This window comes from Camelus dromedarius, chromosome 1 (genome assembly GCF_036321535.1).
Source record: "Camelus dromedarius isolate mCamDro1 chromosome 1, mCamDro1.pat, whole genome shotgun sequence".
In the NCBI taxonomy this organism is placed as follows: Eukaryota; Metazoa; Chordata; class Mammalia; order Artiodactyla; family Camelidae; genus Camelus; species Camelus dromedarius.
The window spans coordinates 118,712,345-118,734,332 of NC_087436.1; the positions used below are offsets into that span (position 1 = coordinate 118,712,345).

The 21,988-nt window shown below is 50.3% G+C and overlaps 1 protein-coding gene across 4 annotated transcripts in view; it reads right to left on the bottom strand.

Moving 5' to 3' along the window:
* The window catches only part of C1H4orf50 (chromosome 1 C4orf50 homolog), a 109,163-nt gene that overhangs the window by 67,886 nt on the left and 19,289 nt on the right, over positions 1–21,988 (bottom strand). For all 4 annotated transcript variants that reach the window (XM_064488204.1, XM_064488196.1, XM_064488202.1 and 1 more), the window contains exons 5-8: positions 15,964–16,093; positions 14,737–14,864; positions 10,866–13,379; positions 3,870–4,025 (exon numbers count right to left, since the gene is read on the bottom strand). In XM_064488204.1, the coding sequence (XP_064344274.1) occupies positions 3,870–4,025; positions 10,866–13,379; positions 14,737–14,864; positions 15,964–16,093 (2,928 nt within the window). The remainder of the gene's footprint in view (positions 1–3,869; positions 4,026–10,865; positions 13,380–14,736; positions 14,865–15,963; positions 16,094–21,988) is intronic.

Below are 21,988 nucleotides of genomic sequence, written 5' to 3' on the forward strand. Positions count from 1 at the left end.
TTCCCCTACCAGAGTTCTCAATGGGAACAGCGCCTTTCCCAGCAGCTGCTCTGCTGGATCAGGGAGGGCGGATGCTCTGAGCACTAGAGAATGAGCCCTGCCAGATTGCCCCGTTGCCTCTTCCTCCAGGAAGGAAGCCTTGCCGATTCCCCATGCGGAAGTGCCAGAGTTTGTTGGCGCGGTGTTAAACCTACAGCTCCGCTAGCCAGATGCCCTGGGTCCCACCCCAGCCCAGCTACTCACTTGCACCGTGACCTTGTGCAAGTCATGTCTCTCTTGACCCCAGTTTTCTCTTCTGCAAAGTGGGGGTAATATTAGTGCCCGCCCAATGGTGAGGATGGTCTGAGGACTCTGTGAATTGATTCCTGTAAAGTCTTAGAACAACTGGCATCGGTCAAGCCTCAGGAAATGTAAACCATTATTATTCTCTGGGGCAGGCACGTGAGTGAAGCCACCTTGGACTGTCCAGCCCAGCCCAGCACCCAGCTGAATACCAGCAATGATCCCCGCTGCTGCTCTGTGGGCGGAATCGCCCAGCCGAGTCCTGCCCGAACCCCTGACCCACAGTCATACGCTGCTGTAAGGCGGGTGTTCTGTGGCTCCTCACCCACTCTCTGGTTCTCTCTGTAGTCAGTACAAGAAAGCTGTATAGATAAAAGCCCTTCTTCCTGTCCCCCGGACTTCCTTTGACCTCTACACTGTTTTCAGCCCTGCTACCCGTGATCAGAAAGCATATGTGTGTATGCACGCACATGAAACTACCCTAGACAAACTGTCTCACAGCTCGCTCTTGTCACTTACCATAAAGCTGTGGTGGTAATTCCATGTTAATATAGACAAACTGATCGTATTCTTCTAGAATCTTGCATATTATTTAATCATGAGGCTGGAACAAAATTGATTTAACCAATTCTTTGTTTATGAAAACGTAGATTGTTTCTGTTTCTTTGCTTCATAAACAAGGCTTTAATGAACATTTCTATAAATCTATTCTGGCACATGTTTCTGGACATAGCCGAAGAGCAAAATGCCAGCTCCACGTAGACTGTCTTACATTCAAAAGACGCACAGTAATATCTGCAGGCTTGGATGAAATCTTCTGTCTACTTCAGTCCAAGAAATAGCATGAATATGTTGTGTGGGAAGGGATAAACTGGGAATTCAAAAATTGCACCTCCTGGGGAGTGACGGAAATGTTAGCTGTCTTGACTGCGGTGGCGGTTTCATGGGTGTGTACATCTATCAAAATTCACCAGATTGTGAATCTGAAATATGTGCAGTTTACTGTACAAGAACCATGCCACAGTAAAGGTGTTAAAATATATATATAAAAAAAGAAACAGCATGAATGCGTTGCTGTGAGCTGCGTACTGGGGCATTTTCAGCTAAAAAACAAATGAGAAGAAAGTGAAAAGACAACAGAATGGGAGAAGATGTTTGCAAATCCTGTATCTAATAAAGGAACTGCATCCGGAACACAGAGCAAACTCTTACAACTCAGCAACAGCAAAATCAACAACCCAGTTACAAAACGGACAGAGGATCTGAGCAGGCATCTCTCCAAAGAAGACAGATGAACTGCAAATAAACACATGAAAAGATGCTCAACTCTATTAGCCATTAAGGAAACACAACTCAAAATCACAGCGAGATGCCACTTCATACCCACTAGGATGGTTGGCAACAAAAAGACAGACAGTAGCAAATGTCAGTGAGAACGTCAAGTTGGGACCTTCACACACTGCTAGTGAAGCAGAAAGTGGAGCCAGAGACAGACCTGGAAGTAACTTAATAATTACATAACAAGAAGTTCATCAGACAGATGACTAGATAAAGATGTAGGGGGTGCATGTGTGTGTGTGTGTGTATAAAATGGTGTATGTGTATATATATAATGGAATACTACTCAGCCATAGAAAAGAATGAAATACTGCTATTTGCAGCAACACAGATGGACCTAGAGATAATCATAGTAAGTGAAGGAAGTCAGAGAGAGAAAGATAAATATCACATATCATTTCCATGTGGAATCTAAAAAATAGTACAAATAAACTTATTTACAAAACAGAAACAGGTAAGAAGGGGAGGGATAAATTAGGAGTTTAGGATTAGCAGATACAAACTACTGTATATAAAATAGATAAACAACAAGGTCTTACTGTATAGCACAAGGAACTATGTTCAACATCTTGTAATAACCTATAATGAAAAAGAATCTGAAAATATATATATGTATATATACATAAAACTGAATCACTTTGCTGTACATCAGAAACTCACACAACATTGTAAATCAACTATATTTCAATTAAAAAAAGAATTTCATCAGATATCTGGAAACTATAAAACATTAATCAAATGTAACTTCTAGGACAGTAAAATACAACTCCTAAAATTAAGAACTAAAATAATGAGTTTTAGAGCAAACTCAACTCACCAAAGAACATTATTTAACTGGAAGACTGACTAGAAAAAATATCCAAACTGAAGAAGAGAAAGACAAAAAAATGAAAATTATTTTTTAAAAAAGACATAAAAACATTGGATATGGTAAAAAAAAAAAAAAGGTCTAACGTGTGTAACTGGAGTTATATTTTTCACAGATCAGTGACAGACAGGACAAAAATTGGTGACAGACCACCCAAATTAGTTAAGGGCAGAGTGACAAATATACCCTCATTTATTGCCTTGGCTTTGGAAGTGGGTACCAATACTTTGGAAAGCAAATTTGCCATATGTATTAAGAATGAACACTATTTCCTCTGTCTGAACCAGTGATCCCAGTTCTCTGAACTATTGTATATAAACAATGATACATAAATTTACAGAAAGATACAACACTAAGAGAACCAAAATCACATCCACCCCATAGATACTCCACAGCCCAAAACTAATGGTCATAAAAGCTATGAAACACGGATGGAGGGCATCAATTCTATGTGTAGTGTGTTCCATTATGCAAAGAATGCGTAAGACAGGAGTCAGAAATCATATCGAAAATGTTGATGGTATATTTTCGTCCATTAACTTGTGAAAAAAATGTAAAGTGTGGTTCAGGGTAACAAGTTGTGGGCAATCACATACACTCGTTTATTCCTGCCGGGAGCATAAATGATGCAGCCATTTTGGAGGTCGTTTGCCGTCATCTTCAAAGTTAATTAGGCACATAGCCTTTGACCTCGTCATTCTTTCACTGGGATTTTACCCTTTACCCATGTAGTGGGAACATATTCCAAGACACAGGCAGAGAAATGTTCGCTGAAGCCTTGTTTGTAAAGCAAAGCAACAAAAACAATTTGGGTTTCTATATGCAAAGAATTGCTTAAGTAACATACGGTTTGGCCTCTTGAAAAATAATGTGCAAGAGTTTAATACCCAGCGTGCGTGTGTTGATATGGAACATCACCCAGATCTTTCATTCAGTGACAATATTAGGATGCAGAATATTTCTGCACAGTGTGATTTCACATACGAACACACACAGGTGCTGAATGTGGGTAGATGGGGTTGAAAAAAATGGAAGTCAGCAGGGGTTGGGGTTGAGAGGGAGAAAAAGACTATTGTTTTGCATTTTTTAAAGATTGAGACAATTTTAGATTTACAAACAGTTGTAAAAAATAATACAGAGAGATGCTTTGGATACTTTGCCCAGTTTCCTCCAGTGAGGACATTGGGCAAAACTACAGTATATTACACAGCTGGTGGGACGGACGAGAAGCTTTTCTTCCTGTACTGTTCTGCACTTTAGGAATCTGATGAACAAGTTCAGACTGCTAGGAATGGTCAGTGAGAGCTTACCTAGTTCTTTTTCCTAAGCTCGGAACTCCCTGGAGTGAGGGAAGATTAACTTGCTGGCGGGCTCCGCTTACCTGGCCCCGGAGACGGGCGACCTCACCGCGGGAGGCCGGCAGCAGCCGGGGCGCCGAGCCCTGGTCCCTGAGCTGGCACCGCAGGGTCAGCGCCTGGTGACGGAGCTGCCTGATGCTCAGCCTGAGGTCCTCCTCGGAGGCCTCAGCCTCCGGCTCCTGGAGCAGATTTGGATGAAACGCTTAGGTTATCTTTCAAGTACTTTGCCTTTGCCAACAGACAGTACCCATTTTCCTTCTTAACTTTTTTCCCGCTTACGTTTTCTCATAGCAAATAAATTGTACAAAATAAAGTAACAGAGATGACTCCAAAAACTATTAGCCAGCATGAACATTATTACCCACAGCTTCTCTCACATGTTCAGTCTTTCGGCTCTGCTGTTACCCACGTGTGCATATGCGTGTGTGGCCCGTGCTGGGTTTCTTGAGTGGGGGGGTTGGGGAGGGTCCAGGGAATCACAGAATAACATTCTCGAATGTTATTTTCAAAAGAATATTGTTTTTCGCATGTGAAAAACATGCAAAATAGCATGATATTTCAGAGTCTGTTTGAATAGGTGTCAGTCCCCATTATACTGAAACACAGTATAATGAATGAAATTTAGTGTTCAAATCCAACTGTGAGATGCTCATGACATTCATGTTTCATGTATTTATATAAAACGTAACTGCATTTCCCCCACACACTTTTCTTAAATCAGTACAAAATAGCCTCTCGCTCTTCTTGGGTCAAACACGAGCGGGTTTCATGTGAACATCAGCAGGGCATTTCTGGGCGGGCAGAAGGTAAGAAGGAAGAGACTGATTTATCACCGTGGGGAGTTTGGCCAAATGGTAGTGGTGCTCTTGCCCCAGTGGTTCCGGACTTTAAAATTTTTAAAATACCTTATGTGCATACGTAAACACAGGCGTGTGTGTGTGTGTGTACATATACGCACACCCTCGTGTCTGTTTTTCTCTGTGTCACTTACATGCCATACACATCTTCCGCATTCTGCTTTCCTCCCCTAGTACCACGTCACGGGCATTTTCCGATGTCATTAAATAATGTCGAACACGCCGCCGCCAGCACACATGCAGCGCTTTGTGGCGCTCTGAACACTCAGACTATGCTGACATTTTGCTGCTGCCATTGGGGCTGTGATGGAGACCCTCACCCATAAATGCCTGGCACACCTCTGGCTTGTCCCCTGAGACCACCAGAGGCGGAATTTCCGCGTCATCACTGAGCTCTTGACTCAAACTCCTCGGGTGGCCCTGGGAAGGAGCAGGGCCGTGAGGAGTGCGAGCTCCCGCTGCCACGAGGCGGGGACCCGGAGACGCGGGGGCTTCTCAAGGCGCCCGTGCTCCTGGTCACGGCGGTCTACCTTTCGTTTAAAGCAGCCACCCTGGGAACTGAAGGCCCGCAAAGATCATCCCTTCCACGTGTTCCTGACCTGGGCGTGAGCTGCCAGGAGGGGAGCCCAGGCCGCTCTGCTTGGAGAGGAGAGGGAAGAGGGAGGCGAGGGCGGGAGGGCAGAATCAGCGTGACTGGCTGTCAGGCCTCTCCCTTGTTAGCCGGGAATATGATGGCAGAATGCGACTTTTTTAATTAACAGAAATTCACAGTGCGTGGGCCTGAGATTCACAGGCTGGGCCCTGTCAAGAACAGATGGGTGCTCCGAACGGTTCCAGACAACCAGCTCCAAACAGAGTTGCAAAACAACTTAGCCTTTCTGGAAAGTTCGGCTCCTTTGCCACCTCCCTCCTCTGCAGTGACTTGGGCTTCGTCTCGAGGATCCAAAGAGAGCATCCACTGTGCATTCTAAAGAGAATGAGAGTGTGGGGTGGAGGCGGACCCTGCCTGTCACCTGGGACTGCGCTGCCCAGCGACCCCTGCGAACGACCCCTTGACCCACTTGCTCCCTAGCAGACATCAGAAGCACATGCTCCAGCCACGCACTTGGGCTGGGAGCCATGGTGAATGCGGCCCTCAGGGCGCTCTGTCTGGTGGAAGAGATTGATGCAGACAAAGGCCGTACAACACAGCATGGTAAGGGGAAGCCAGGGGGCTGCAGGGGCCTAAGAGAGGCACCACATCAGAGGCGCCCATCGCACCAGCGAGGTGGCGGCGAATGTACAATGGCCACTCTCCGGGGAGGGAGGGGCACATGAACGTGCAGCGTTTGCTATTTCCGTGGTGTGTGCACCATCAAGGCCACGGCAAGGTACCAAATGGCATCACTGAGTGCAGAGCTGGGGAGAGATGTGCAGGAGCTGCCTCCGCACTGAACCCATCCTGGGGTGGGGGGGAGGAGATGCCCTAACGTGAGACCTTGAGGATGGCGGCAGCCCCCAGGAGAAAGCCGGGGTGCCGGGAGGGGCGGGCCGAGGGTCTAGGTGTGTAGGGACTGAGGAAAATATAAAGCAACAGCTGAAGCTCTCAAGGGGCCAGATTAGAACTCGCCAGAAGGAATTTGGACTTCATATCAAGCTCAGGAGGAAGACATAGAAGGGTTTTACGCCAAATAAAAACATGACCAGGTTTGTGACTTGGGATGAAGGGAAGGGGAAGCTTTCCTCACCCTCTACCCTCTAGCCGCCAACCAATTCCATTGCTTCCAATTCTAGCTTTTCTCTGGAATCCCCCCCCCCTTTTCTTTTTATCCAAATTCCAAGTTCCTCCCCTCTGGTATCATCTCTCGGCAAAATCCTCTTGACTGTCCGCCCTGTGCCCACCTGCCCCTTCTCCTTACAGCAGACAGTGATCTTCTTACAAAAAAAATTAATCATGTTGTTCTCCTGCTTAAAATCCGCGAACAGTTTCCTGCGGCACTGAGAGATGACCCTAACCAGCGCCTGTAAGGCCTCCTGTGATCTTTCTCATGACAACTTTTCCAGCCTCATCTCATACGATGCCCCAGCCTTGCCCACCGTGTTCCAGCCACACTGACTACTTTCCGCTTTTTCAACAAGCCAGGCTCATTCTTGCCTCAGAGTCTGGGCCACTTGCTTCTCCCCTTGCCTGGAATGTTCTTCATCTACTGTTCCTTTCAAACCTTGAAACCCTCAGCTCGATATTCACCTCCTCAGAGTTCCAGTTCCTACCAGGTCTCAGCGGCTGGGATTTGAGAACTATAGGATCTGAGGGAAATGTATAAAAACGATGCTTTGCAGGCACTGACTGGCAGCTGACGCAGGGCTACAGTCCTTGAGGGAAAGGATGCGCAACAAGGAAAGCGCCACATCCCCCTGGATTTCCCCCTGGAACATTTTCCGTGGTTCAGGGAGCTAGACCCCAAGCTGAATGTGGTGGTCCTGCTAGGTGGAATCGGCATAGAAGACTGGGGCTCAGGGATGCCATGACAGCTGAGGTTGGTGAGACAAAGTACCAGGGGGAAGAGAGCTGCAGAGGAGAAATCCAGATGCTGTCCTAGAAATATCCTTGGGTCCTTGGTTAAATCATAAGCAGTGAAGTATAGTGCAAGACTCTGAGGCTTAGCAGAGAGCAGCAGCTGGGAGGTCAATACTAAAGAGATTTCAGGGGTCACACACTGCTACAAAGATGGCAGTGTTCCGCCCGAGCCAAAGTGGAGAGTCTTTGGTGAATGCTCTGGGGACTCAGCGGGTACCACTGAAAGGACGTGCCCTAGAAGAAGGACCACACATTAGGAGAAAAATTGAGCCCTGGGACCGAGGGGAACACTGTAACTGGCCTGCACAGGAATAACACAGTCTGCTGATCATTCAGCTACTCACTGGAACAAAACTCATTCAACATTCTTTGGAGGAAGCTAACAACCAGGAATCTCTACACCATGTTCTACACAACGCCCAACATTAACATAAAAAGTCCTAGTCACAGGAAGAAGCAGGAGAATGAGACTTGAACCAAGAAATCAAACAGTCAGTAGAAACAGACCCAGAGATGATCCAGATATTGGGGTGAGCAGACAAGGCCTTCAAAATGACTGATCGTACAGATTTTTTTAACACAGGAAAAGATAGACAAAAGGAATGAAAAGATGGAGCACTGCAATAGAGAATTAGAATCTTTTTTTAAAAAGGATAAAATGGATCTTCTAAAACCGCAAAATACAATAAATTGGATGGATTTATTAGAAAACAGGATTCAGCAGAACATGGGATTAGTGAACTAAAAGGTCAACAGAAAATTCAAACTGAGGCATAAAAAAAAGGAAAAAATAGAATAGTTTCAAAATATGTGAGATACAATTTTTTAAAATCCGGGTCTTTAAAAGGAGAGAAAAATAGACCAGAACAAAATATCTGAAGAAATAATGGCCAAGAATTTTCCAAATCTGATTAAAGACATGAGTCTACAGTTTCAAGAAGTTCAGAAAAACCAAGCAGGGTGAACACATAAAAGCCCAGGTAAGCACATCATAGTGTAACTGCCAAAACCCAAAGGTTAAAAGCAGGTGCTTAAAATAGTCTGAGATAAAATGATACATTTCTTTCAGGGAAAAAAAAAAAGACAAATTATTCAGTTTCTGAACAGAAACTTTGGGAGCCAGAAGACAATGGAATGAGACCTTTAAAGTGTCAAAAGACAGGAGTGTATCTGCCTAAAATTCTGAATCCAGAGGAAAAAAATCTTTTAAAGTGGAGGTGAAAAATTGTTTTCAATAAAAAAAAATTTGAGAGAATTCACCACCAGCAGACCCTCACTACAAGAAATAGCAAATTTCTTCAGGCAGATGTAAAAACAGATCCAAAGAAGCAGAAGAAGTAAACAGCACAAGAATGTAGAAAGATTTGAGTAAATATAAAAGATTGTTGACTGTTTCAAATGACAATAATAACAACACCTTGTAGGGCATATATTACATAGAAGTAACACAGTTGATAAAAATAAACAATAAAAAAGAGAAAAAGAATAAATGGAGTTAAACCATTAAAAGATTTTTGCATTATTTGAGACATGGAAAATACTAATTTAAAGTAAAGTTTAATAATTAATAGATACATTTTGAAATTTCTAGGATAACCACTAAAAGAATGACACTAAAATGTATAACAAAATAAGCTAACAGGGAAGAAAATAGAATAATAGAATATAGTTTACTAATACCAAAAACAAAGGAAGAAAAGAAAACAGAACAGAAGAGATAAATAGAAGAAACAGCAAGAGGGTAAACATAAAGCCAATTACACCATTATGTATATGAAATGTAAATGGACCAAACACTCAAACTAAAAGACAGAGGATGTCAAACTGAACTAAGTTAAAAAAAAAAAAAACCCATATGTCATTTCTAAGAAACATACTTTAAATATAAAGATACTGATAGGTTAAAATAAAAAAGATAGATGGTGTAAGAAAGTTGTATACCACGAAAATATTTATGGAAAAAACTGATATGACTACATTAATATCAGAAAAAAAGTCGACTGTAGGGCAAGACGTGTGAAAGGTAACGAGAGACATTTCATCATCACAAAGGAGTCGATTTCATCAGGAATACATCATAGCCTTAAAGCTGGGTATATCTCATAAATCATTTCAAAATGTATGAATCAAAACTAACATAACAAAAAAGTAGAAAGAAACAAATATACACAGAGTTGGAGATTTCAAAAGATGACAAAACAAATAGACAACACATCAGTAAAGATACAGAAGATTTGATCAGCACAATTAACCAGCTTGGCCTAATTAATACTCAGCAACCACAGAACATTCATTTTACAAGGACACATAGGATATTTACCAAAATAGACCATAACCTGGTCAAGAAAACAAATCTCAACAAATTCCAAAAGATTAAAATAATATAATATATATTTTCTGATAACAATGAATAAAACTACAAATAAATAGCAAACATCTAACTAAAAACTCCACAGACGCTTGGAAATTCAGCAACACACTTGTAAATAACCCATGGGCCAAGGAAAAAATCACAATAGAAACGAGAAGTTACTTTGAACTGAACAGACACAAAAAGTACAGTGTATCAAACTGTGTGGGATGCAGTTGAAACAGTGCTTAGAGAGAAATGTCTAGATTTAAATGCGTAGATCACAAAAGAGTAACAGTTGAAAATCTATGATCCAAACTTTCAACACAAGAAGATAAAGAACAGCCAGTTAAACCAAAAGAAAGTGGAAGAAAGGAAATAATGAAGATGTTAGCAGCTACCAATGACATAAAACACAGACATACAGTAAAGAAAAGCAACAAAACCAGAAGATGACCCTGTGAAATGACTGATAAAATTAGAAAGGAAGAGACAGAGAGACAGAGGCAGAGAGGCAGCAAGAATGGATATGAAGGTATGCAAAGGGCTCGATACTAAACGTCCTACAGACAGTCAAGGCCATCATGAGACTGCCACGAGCTTAGGGGCCCGGGAGGTCCAGTATTGTTCACAGACGAGGAAGACGACTCAGAGAAGTCTCCGATGCCGTAAGAGCAGAACCGGGTTTGAACCCTGTTTGACTGAGTTCCAAAGCCCGCTGCTCTCTCCTTTCAAGACCCAACACCCAGAGTGATAGAGGCTTTGGCTGAAGCTGTGGTGGTAACCAGACTGTAATATATAAACCCATCAAATCAACGCATTGTACACCTTTAACTTACACAGCGTTCAATGTCAATTATATCTCAATAAAAATTAATTTTTAGAAAGAATGTGCAGAATTATGCCTTGAGCTGCTTGAAAAACCCTCGGTCTGAAAATACAAGCTCTGATCTTGAAGTGTAAACACCCCCTCCATGCCCCACCAGATACCAAAACAGCCTAGGCAGGGGGCAGACTCACATCCTGTCATAGGGAAGAATAAAGACACGGACTCTGACTGCCCAGGTGGAGTCCGGGCTCCACTCCTCCTACTGTGTGATTCGGGGCAAACCACTTAACTTCTCTGTGCCTACGTTTTCTCATCTGGTAAATGCGGATGGTGACTGTTCCTCCCAGGGTTGCTGGAGGACATGTGAGTAAAGGGTGTGGTAGAAAGTTAGCAAGATGACTAAACAGCTATGCAGAATCAACCTACCTGGGGGCCATGGGGTGGGGACCTCAGAGCTCGCCCTCTGTCTGCAGAACACGATGGTCCCTTATCCTCTTTCTCCAAATGCGCCTCCTTCACTCCTTCCTCACCAGTGTTTCCCTGCGGGGCGCTGGACCCTGGAGCATCTCCCCAGACCAGTGATGGAGCAGTAGATTCAGAACTGCATCTAGAATTCTCCAGGCCTGAGCAAGTTCCCGTCCACCCTCCAGCCAGACCCATTTCCTGCTCCGAGGGTGGCCCAGGGACCCTTAGAGTCAGTTGCTCTGAAAGCTGAGTCACCTGCACCCCGTTTTCTCCAGCGTTCACCTTGTCCACCACCACTGTGCTTTTTCCTTGGGGACACGCCTCTGCTCCCACCAAACGCCCCCCATCTGTGCTGCTCCCTGAAGTGACTTCTCCCTCCAGGACTCGGATCCTGCGTAGAAGGTGTTCGTTCTCTGCCCTGAAGGCCCGGATCATGTCTTCTATTCCCAGAACTACATCCTTTATCAGCTCTTTGTAACTGACTCCGAGCTCCGAAGTCAGCGCACTGAGCTCCCAGTTTTCCAGGGTGATGCACCCCATCCCGCCTTTGGATTTTCTGATGCTCGCAGACATGGCTTTCTGGAGCTGCCCCAGGTCTCTTTTCAGTCTTTGGTTTTCCTCTTCAAGTTCAGAAATTTTGCAGTAACTTTTCCCATTGCAGTCTTCAAGGTCCGAAATGACCTGCACGTGCTGGTCCAGCTCCCTCCGTAAGTGAGCGATGTCTCCTAGCAGCACACTCTTATCCTGCTCAAGTGCAGATATTTTTTTCGCATTTCTCTCCCTCTCTTTTTCCAGGATACGCAGTTTTCTGTGGCATCTCTCCTGATCTCCCTGAAGTTTGGCGTTATCATGTAAAACTTTGCTACTCTCTTTCTTCAATCCAGAAATGAGCCAACGAAACCTTCTTCTCACCCCCTTGAGGGTTCTCGGCTGCTGAGGGAGCCCGGACTGACCCAGCTCGGAGGGCCCCTCGGGGGGGCCTGGGCTCAAGTCGACCAGATCAGGCACCAGCCCAGGAAGAACTTGGCTGGTTCCCAGGGCCTCCGTCTTTCCCAGCTTAGCATCTTCACTACACTCTCTGGGGTTTGCGTTGTTGGCAAACCAAGTATCCGTACTCTGGTTTGCCAAAGCCTGCTGAGGGTAAGCGTGCTCCCGGCAGCCGGGCCATCTTCGAGCAAAGCTCCAGTTCTCTCCCGCCAATGATGAAGTGTTCCACCCACGTCCCCCACTCCCACGCATCAGGATGGAGAGTTGCTGGAAACAAGCCTCCATCTCCTTTTCAAATTCCTCCAACCTGAGCACCATCCCATCGTGTGCTCCGTTTGGAGCCCAGAGGTGACTGGTGGGTCCCGCCCCCTCTGGCAATAAGGCCAGTCCTGGAGATGGTAACAAACCTCCCTCGTCCAGTAAGAAACGCGTCTCCTGGACCTCACAGTCCTCGGAGCCAGACTCCTCCGGGACATCCCTGTGGCCCGAGCGGGACCCTTCCAGATGCAACACCTTCTCCTCCTCCTCTTCCTGTCCCTCGTCCTCAGGGCTGTCCTCAGGGCTGTCCTCTGGCAGAAGCAGAGCATTTGCAGACCACACGTGGATTTTCTCCTTGCCCTGAACTCTCCTGATGGCTCTGCCCTGCTCAGCAAGGGGCTGAGCACCTTTGGGAGGTGGCCTGTTGGTGCCCGGAGCGCTGGAGAAGGCGGCTTCCGGGGCCTCCTCCTCTGATAAGGATGATGACAGCCCTCCTTCTCGCAAGCCCCAGACACGCCCTTCCCCCTGCCCCCTCCTGCCCAGGGATTCAGGACCCTGCGCTGACACCGAGGCCGCCCGCTGCAGAAGAGGCAGTAGAGCCTCCGGCGGGGGCTGCGGTTCTGGACCCCCGTTCTCATTCTGCGAGCTCTCTGGGGTCCCAACACCATCCTGCAGGCTCAGGTTCTCACAGCTTTCCTGACATGGCTGGCACCTGTCACTGAGGTCTTCCTCCTTCCTGCCCCAAATCCTCAGCCCCTGCATCTCTGGTCTCCACCCTGGGGCTCCTCCTCCCTCCTTCCAAAGGTCTTTTAGATCCCTGGGCCCTCTCCTGGGAAATTGGTGACTTGAAATACATGGGGACTCCTGGCAGAGGGAGGCATCGTGGCTCCTTGCCCGGTGATGATCCCGGCTGGAGTGTCCTGAAGCTGAGGGGGCAGGCGGGGGCCTGGCCTCCAGGCCCTGCTGGGCTTGCTGTCCTTCTGTGGAAGCTTCCAGGAGCAGCAGTGGCAGTGGCAGCGGCAGGGGAGCTGGGTCCCCAGCCTGCCCCCAGGGAGGGCGTGTGGACGTCTGCACCAGAAGGGACTCCTGGGCTGGGGCGGCTGCTAGTTTCTGCTCTGACATCCAGGCCGGCTCCACGGGGAGGAGTGAGCCGTCCACCCACTGCCCTGGGGGGCAGCCACAGATGAGAAGAAGAGTCTGTTCACCCAAGCTGGGCTCAGCTGGAGTAAACTGGGGATGGGAAGAGAAGATGAAGTGTGAAGCAGCCCCTTCCCCCTACAGCCTCTCCCCACCTCTCTGACCTCATCTCATCCAGTCACATTGGCCTTCCTAACACACCAAGCTGGTTACCACCCCAGGGCCTTTGCACCTGCTCTTCCTGCTGCCCAGAGTATCCTTCCCCCAGATACATGGCTCACACTCTTGCTTCATTAACATCTCAGTTCAAACTCAGAAAGGCCTCCCTGGCTACTTCCGCCACTCTCTGCCCATTCACCCCGCTTCATCTCCCTCTTTACCTCCCTTGCTCACTTCACTCTGCGTATGTGTGAGTGCCGTCTGACTCCCCCGTGGCCCTGCACCGCCCAGTATGGTAGCCACGGGCCACATGGCTCTTCACACTTGAAGCAATTAAAGTTAACACTCAGTTCTGCGGGCACACCAGCCTCATTTCAAGCACCCAGAAGCCGTGGGCGATTCACAGCTGCTCTACTGGACGACGCAGATGCAGGGTATCTGCAGCGCCGTGGAAGGCTCTAGGGGACAGTGCTGGGTAGACTCCGCTCCTGGCGGCAGGCACCCGGGCCAGGAACAGTCCCGGGCACACAGGAGGCGTTTTATAGATACTTTTGAACATATTTTCATATTCACTTATTCAATGCATTTATCCAGAGAGGAGGACTGGCCCAGCTCACAGAACAGACCCAGGCCGGGTGAGGCCTGGGAGGTGGCGCTTGGCTCCGTCCAGGCTCACCGAGCGCCCTCGGGCCACGTGACCGCAGCCCCCCACCCCCGGCCACTCTGCTCTCATCGCCTGTACCTGGCGGGTCTGCCCAGGTGGCCTGCTCTTCTGCTGCCCATCCTGGTTTCCTGACTGTCTAACGTCGTCCCTCCACCACCCCAGGGGCATGTTCTCAGCTCTGTCTGCACTTGGGTGTGACACCGCACACCAGGCCGCCCAGAGCCAGAGGGGAAGGACTGAAGTAAGGCCTCTCTCTTTAGAACCACAGACCCACATCAGGGCTGGTTGGAACCAGGCTCCTGACCCTTAGGGGACAGCGTGGTGCAGTGTGGGCTATGAAGACAGGATTCCGGTCCCCTTCAGTGCTGTGAGGTCTTGGCTGCAGGGCAGCTGGGCCCAGGCACACAGCTGGGGCTCCCTTCCTGCACACCCCACTCAGAGCTCAAGGCCTTCCGTTCCATCTCCTCAGATCTCCCTCTCAATTATTTCCAGAACGTTCTTCCAAACCCCAAGCTTCTTTACCTCCTTCTCCCACCTCCTGAGTGGTAGCCACACTGTGCAGCACACACAGTAGGGCTGATCAGACCCAACTGGTGCCTCGGACACACAGAAAGCCTCTGGCCTCACCTGTCCACAGTCAGAGCCTGCAAAGTCTCCTGGGAGCTCGTCTGTCGTCTCCGGGCCTGGCATCAAAGCAGGGGGGCCTTGTCCAGCCTCGATGCAGCCCCAGGTGCAGGACCCCTCGGAGGGCTGGCCTGGGAAGAGACAGGACCCAAGGGTTAAAGAGACCCTCGTAGGAGCTATCCCACGACGGCCACCAGCACTGCCACCTGCTGCTGGGACTAGACATCACTTCTCCAAGGTTCAAGGCCTTTGAGCCTCGAAAGGTGGCCTGATGGTCACTTGCCCTGTCAGGTGAGGAACCCAGGCTGGGAGATGGGGATGACTGCTCACTGATGAGCACCAGAGTCAGGTCTGGAAGCCACCTCCGCTGATCACAAAGCCCACACAGGCGACAAAAGCCGTGACACCTCCCTCAGCCCCACAGCTTCATGGTTACACAGGGTCACAATTCCTGGTCCCCACCCCCTCACAGTCAGCACGTGGATGGAGGAGCTGATGCCCAGGCTTCGCCAGACAGGCCCCGCCCCCTTCCCCGAGGACAAATTTAACCTTGTTGGACTTGTCAGCTCTGCTCCCCAGAAATGGGATGGAGGGGAAAGGTCAGCTTTGCTGGTCAGTAGCACCGCTGGGTATAAATGACCCCCCATCTGTAAACCGCACTTGGCCTTGGAAGTCTGTATGTAAACCAGACACCCAGTTGGACGCTGTGGTCTTGGGGCTCCCCGAGTCAGTGGCTTTTGCAACAGGGATCCTGGAAGCTGTACCTGAGACTGTTATCAGATGCATTTGTTCCCATCAGAGACAACTTAGGGACAAGGGGCTTCTAAGCCCCAAAAGCTCCCCAGACCTCACAGCCATCTCACAGCTGAGCTGTCACTGGGTGGGGGCGGGGGATGGAACAGCTTCCGGTCATCACACAGTCTTCTGCAAAGACAAATCCCCCGGGGACATCCCTGCTGTGATGCTGGCACTTGTGTCTCCTGGCTGGCCCTCTTCTGGGAGCTGAGGGAGTGAGCCTAAATCAAGGACCTTGTTGTGGACACTGCAGGCTCTGACCCCACCCCTCCCAGCTGTGTGGCACTGAGCAACCGACACTACCTCTCTGACCCTCAGCTTCCTGCCTGCAAAGCAGGAACTACCCCACCGCCCCCAACATCAGGATGTCGTCAGAGAGCTGGCCCCTGTCAGTGGGTGTCTGCACAGGGCTCTGCTAACCCCAGTTCCACACACCTGCTGAGCCCCTTGGTGGAGGGGCCCCGTCAGAGTCGGGGGAGGTCTGCCGGCTGTGGCTTCCGCAGGCGCCCAGCGCATCCTCCCTCGGCAGGAGAAGCGATCCATCCTGAACACGACCCAGCGCATCCTTGAGGGAGACACAAGAAGTCAAGAAAGCTGTCAGTGCCCTTGGTTGTGGCTCCCTGCAACTCCATCCCCACAGGTCCCTCCCAAGGACCCCAGGAAGGAGTCAGATCCCCTCTCTGGATGAGGACAGCAGAGGGCACATGATCTGGTCCTGTGTTCTCGGTTCTGCCAGCCAAACTGCCCCCTATTAGCACCCGGGCGCCATTTAGCAGATGAGGAGCTTGTCTGTGCGCCAGGATTCCTCTGGGCTCCCAAGGGGGCACCAAAGGCACCAGTCTCCTCTCCTTCCTGAGCCGAAGTTCCATCTGTGTCCACCCACAGAGGTGGTGCCTGCCCCGGGCCTCCGGGTGGTCCTGCCCCTCAACTGTCCACAAGCCCCTAATGCCACAGCCAGGTGTCTGGGTGGCACTTCTCTTCCCTGGGCCTCACCCCAAAAGGCAAGAAGGGGTACAGCAAGGAGCCCCGAGTTTGCCCGCCCCATGAAGCACGTTAGAGGCAGCACCTTGACCACGCCTACTGCACCAAAGTCGTGGCGGGGGGCAGAAAATCTCAGCTCCAACCGCTGTCCACGAGGGGCCGGGGGTGGGTCTCTCACAGGTTCCACTGCCCGGTTCTAACGGGTGCTGATCACTTCCCAGCTGGCCCCCCAGCACACCTGAGGCCCTGCAGGAAGGATAGTGGCCTCCATTCTGTCTGCGCCCTCATCCTAGCCTGCCCCGCACTAGGTGCTTAGTAATGTTTGAGACCCAGATGGATAGACCTGCAGGGAGGCAGACGCTGCAGACTCACCAAGCATTCATTAGGCTCCTACTCTGCGTCAGGTGCTGTTCCAGGGAAGAGAGGAACAGAAATGAGCAGGTAATGCCCCGCCCCCCTCATCTGTGCCCCACGCCCTCACCTGTTCTCAGCAGAGCCCACATCGACCCCCAACTGGGCCTCCTGCTTCCTCTCCAGCCTGCCCACAGCGGCCAGCGACACCCCCTTAAAATGCACTCTCTGGCCTGCCAGCACCCCCGGCTCCCTGCAGGCCCCAGGGCCGGCTCCTGTGCTGAAATCCGGCGCGGGGGCCCTTCCAGGGCGGCCACTGTGGCCCTGACGCCCCTCATCCTGGTTTCTGCTCACAGGGCCTCCTGTGACACAGGGTCCCCACCCGGGTCCCAGCCTTTCTCCACACCTCCGCGTATGCTGTTCCTCCTGCCTGCCTGGAGCATCCTCCTGGGTCGGGTATTGGCCACCGGCTGTTTGCTGGCAAAGCCCTCCCTCCCCGCACCTGGCACTCGCCCCGCCTCCACACCCCACTCAGCATCCAAACAATCGCACTGAAATGGAAACTGGGCCGGGGGTTGCTCTCCTGTTTCCAGCCCTTCCAGCTTCCCACTGGCCTGAAAGATAGAACCCCTTCCCCCCGCCCTGGGCCTCACTACCCCCATCTCTGCTCCCCAAGGGGACCCCTCTCCCTCCTGCACTGGGGCCTGGCACCCCTAGTGCCTGCCGCCTACACCTCTCTCCCCTGCCCCTCTGCCTGGCCCACCTGCTCCCCGCCAGGCTCAGCTTAAAGGCCAAATCCTTGCTGAGGCCTTCCCTGACCTCCCCCCGCCCCAGAATGAAGCCCCTTCCCTCCCACAGCGCCTCCTCCTCCCGCCCCAAGTTTGTGACCCTCTGGTTCCCATGTGACGGTTTGTGTCTTGTCCAGTTCTCGTCATAGACCAGGGGTCTCCACCCTGGCCACACCTTAGAATCACCCAGAAGCTTTTAACAAGCACCAGAACAGAGCTTCAGCCCAGACCAGTTAAAGCCAGAGAGGCCTGGGCCCAGCCTTCTGCTCCCACCCAGACCTGCCCGGCCTGCCCGCCGCAGGGGCCTCCGCCCACAGCACTTTGGGTGCCTCTGGGGTTTATCCATTGGCTTCTCACTTGATCAGAATTATACATTTTTGTCAACAGCCTAAAATCACCATTGGAACGAGGTGGAGACAAGGAGATGAAGGAGAGGGAGAGAAGGTAGCAGAGAAGAGAGAGGAGGTCCATGAGGAAGAAAGAAGAGAGACGGACTATGATAGAGAAAGGGAGAGACAGAAATTCAAAAACACAAGACAAGCAAGAGAAAGGAACAGACGGAGGCAGGGAGGCGGAGGGCAGTGCCGAAGGCCGCCATCGCTGTGCTGTTCATTTCCATTTGAATTTCGTTCCAACTGACTTCAGTTCAGTTCAGCTCATTCTTACTGAACACCTACTACGTGGTAGGCACCGCTCTGGGGCTGGGGATGCAGCCATGGGTAACACGCGCACAGACCCCTGCCTCGAGGCGGTGCCATCCAGTGGAGGGCTTCCTGGACGATGATGTGTACCCCCTTCATTTCACAAGTGATGAAAGCCATCCTCAGAGAGGGAGAGTGACTTGTCTGAGGTTGCACAGCACACGCGGTGGGAGAACAGGACCAGAATGCAGGTCTCCGAACTTGACCCGGGCCTTCTCCCCCGCTTCCTGCCCCTCTCTGCTCAGTCTTGTCAACCCTTCCTGCTTTTCAACACTCGCAGGAGCATTTGCCTGTAGCTTTACGTGGCTTTAGTTTAAACGTGTAATTATCTTGAAAAATAATAAAAAAGAAGAAAACAAGGAATACCGTGAGCCAAAAACAAATATTATGAATGAGTTAGAACAAATCCCGCAGGCTCTTTTCTATCCATAGACATTTAAATTCTTTCAAAAGTCTGTTTCTCCAAAATGTTGATTTTTTGCTTTGTGCATTTTTCACGTGATGGTCTCAAAGGAGCATGTCTCCTGCACGTTCTTCTGCAACGTTTCATTTGGGGGCTGCCCACTAATCTCTGACGTGAGGAACGCCTTCACTCACCAGGTCGGGTCCCTCTGATCAGACAGGTACGTTGTTTCCAAGTTTTACCAACTACAAACAGTGCTGAGATACTTTTAAAATTTGACAAGTATTTAGAATAAAATGGAATCTTGAGGTTTTGCTGATTTGTACTTATTTTATAAGTAATGGAACTGACATTTTTTGGTAAGATCACTGGCCATTTCTATTTCCTTTTATATTATTCTTATGTTCTTGGATTTTGCCTATGTTTTGTTTTTTGACACTGTTGACACTATGTTTTAAAGTTCTTGCTCGCTGCCACTGCCGGAGTGAGTGACAGCTGTGTGACAGGCACTTCTGCAGGTGCAAGCTCTGAGTAGGCGGGGGCTGCCTTGACTCAGGGAACAATGAAGATTCTTGTATCTGCCACCAGGGGTCGCTCTACTCACACTGCTGGGGCGCAGAGGCTGGCCAGAGCATCCAGCATTCCTGGTGCCACTGTCCCCGGGGGCGTGACCTCAGCGCTGGGATGACTGCCTGACACTGATATTATTAAGCGTACGACTTTTAATCTCTTCGTACGTTTTCTTGTTACCCTCTAGGCCAGGCCACAGCTCCCCGGCTGTCCCCTGCTGTAGCAGTCATTGCCCGAAGTGCCGTTTCTGCTCTTGTGTCTGTCTCCCCTGTAAGCTTTTGAAGAGCCTGGTCAGCCCTCCAGCCCCAGTGCCCGGCACAGTGCCTGGGACGTGCACGGTGCACAGTGCCCACTTGCTGAAAAGCATTTGGACACATCTGCAGGTAAGCCTGGCTTACCTTGCGAACAACAGTCCTTTTAAATTTTCTTTTTCCTGTGATCCTGAGCAGAACCCCCCTCCCCAAACTCCTCCCCAGGTCAGGAGTTTGCTCTTGCGGTGGTCGTCCCTTAGGGGCTCCAAGCACCTGGCTCTAGGCACTGTGAACTGTGTGATCCCAGGCAAGCATGTGCCCCTTCTGTGGGGCTGGGGACAAAAACGCTGATCCCTGCCTGGCTACCTCCCGGCATCAAATGAGATCCTATCTGGGAAAGTGCTTTGCGAATATGAAGCAAATAAAATATCTTCTCATAATGATTACTCTCATCATAATTTACACCACGACACCAGAGCCCATCAGATGTAACCAAGGGGCCGGTTTGGGTGGAGGCACCCTAATAATGATCTGTGATGGTTTTCTGTATGGGGCTCACTTCCCTCTGGGTTCCCAATTTCTATACCTCACTTCCCAGCATTCCCATCTTGAAGTGGTCCCTTCAGCTGGAAGCTTCCATTCCCCACAGGCAGTGGAGGAAATACCTTCTTGCGGCCACTTACTCACTGAGTCACCCGCCCACCTAGCGTTCCGCAGCCTGTGGCGGGGCTGCGACTTAGGGCTGAATGGACCCCAGGTGGTGATGAGGAGGAAGGCACAGCTGTGAGGGGTGCATGTCACAATGGGGGCACTGAAGAGGGGAAGAGCTGACGTGAGGTCAGGAGAGACCTCGTGGAGGAAGTGACATTCTTACCCAATGGACAGACAGTAACAGGGTTACCAAGCGGCCACGGGGAACAGGTTGTAGGAGCTCCTAGATACACGGAAGGTGAACAGGTTGGAGGAGGCTGGCATATTCAGGGGCCTGCAGGAGCCCAGGGTGGGTGGGCAGTGAGCCTGGGGCAACGGGCTGGAGCAGCAGGGGCTCAAATGCAGAGGTTAGGAAGTGGGGCTGGGTCCCAAGACAATGGAGCCACTGGGGGTTTATGAAGGAAGGTCATTCGGGGGTCACCACCGTTGTCCAGGGAAAGGCATTTAAGACCGCTTGCCCGTGGTTCTTAACCCCTCTAGGCCCCACCCCTTTGGAAATGCACCCTCAGGCTTGGGAAATCACGCATGCGTGCAACGCTCTCAGAACTCTGAGTATGATTTCACACGTGCACGGCCACGGCCACGGACGGGCCCAAGACCCTGAAGGGCACCACCTGGCGTTGCAGTGTTGTTATCAATAGGTTCTAGCATTTTAATTTTAAAAGGCTATGCTCCCCCAGGAGCTGGTGACTGGCTGGTACTTTACGTCTCCCCAGGGCCCCCTCAGGCGGATGTCTTCCTCTCAAGGTGGCCCTTTGTGACTCCAAGATGCTCAGAGTCAGGGCTGTCAGTGCCCTCTGAGAGGAAGACAGCCTGGAAGACTCTGACAAACCCCATGGCCCTGGTTCCATTCCTCATTCCAAACACAGGGTCCCCAACAGTGACCCACAGGCTGTCAGGCCCCTTCCCCCTTCCTCTGTCTCCACCCTCATCCCCCTCCCCGCCGCCTCGGTCTCATCATCCTGCACCGGCAGGGGTCCTGTCTTACTTCCCAGCCCCGGTGCCCGGCTCACGCCCGAGCACACCTCATTGTACTGAGTGAGCAATTGTTAAATGCTGAACCTGGACCCACTGATGATGGTATTCACCAGCCCATCTTGGGGTCAGCCTGCTGGGGTGCAAATCCTGCCCCACCACTGCAAACCTGCAGGACCCTGGGACTCTCCATGCCTCCACTTCCTCACGTGTAAAACGGATAAAATAGTGCCGCCCTCAAAGGTCGCTGAGGGACAAAATGAGTGGACAACAGACGTAGAGCCTGGGGAGAGTGCCTGATGCAAAGACACCCCAATAAACACAGGGATCCCTTGTGCTCCCACGAACCTGGCAAAGAAGCACAGCAAGGAACCGGAAACTGACAGCTGCACTGTCTCACGGGGCCTCACAGCAGTGCATGCAGGGGGTGCTTGTGGTGGGTGCAGTCATGTCCCCAAAAACTCCTAAGCTGCAGTCCCAGCCACCACCCCTCAGTAGCTCAGAGCAGGACCTGATTTGGAAGCAGTCATGGCAGACATAATTAATTAAGTCACAATGAGGTCAAGAGGGTGGGCCCTAAGCCAGCATGACTGGCGTCCTCATAAAAAGGAGACGTTTGGACAGAGATGGACATGCTAGAAGCAAGTCAATGAGCAGAGACACAGGGAGAAGACGGCCGTCCACGAGCCAAGGAGAGAGGCCCGGAACTGACCCTCCCTCAGAGGCCTC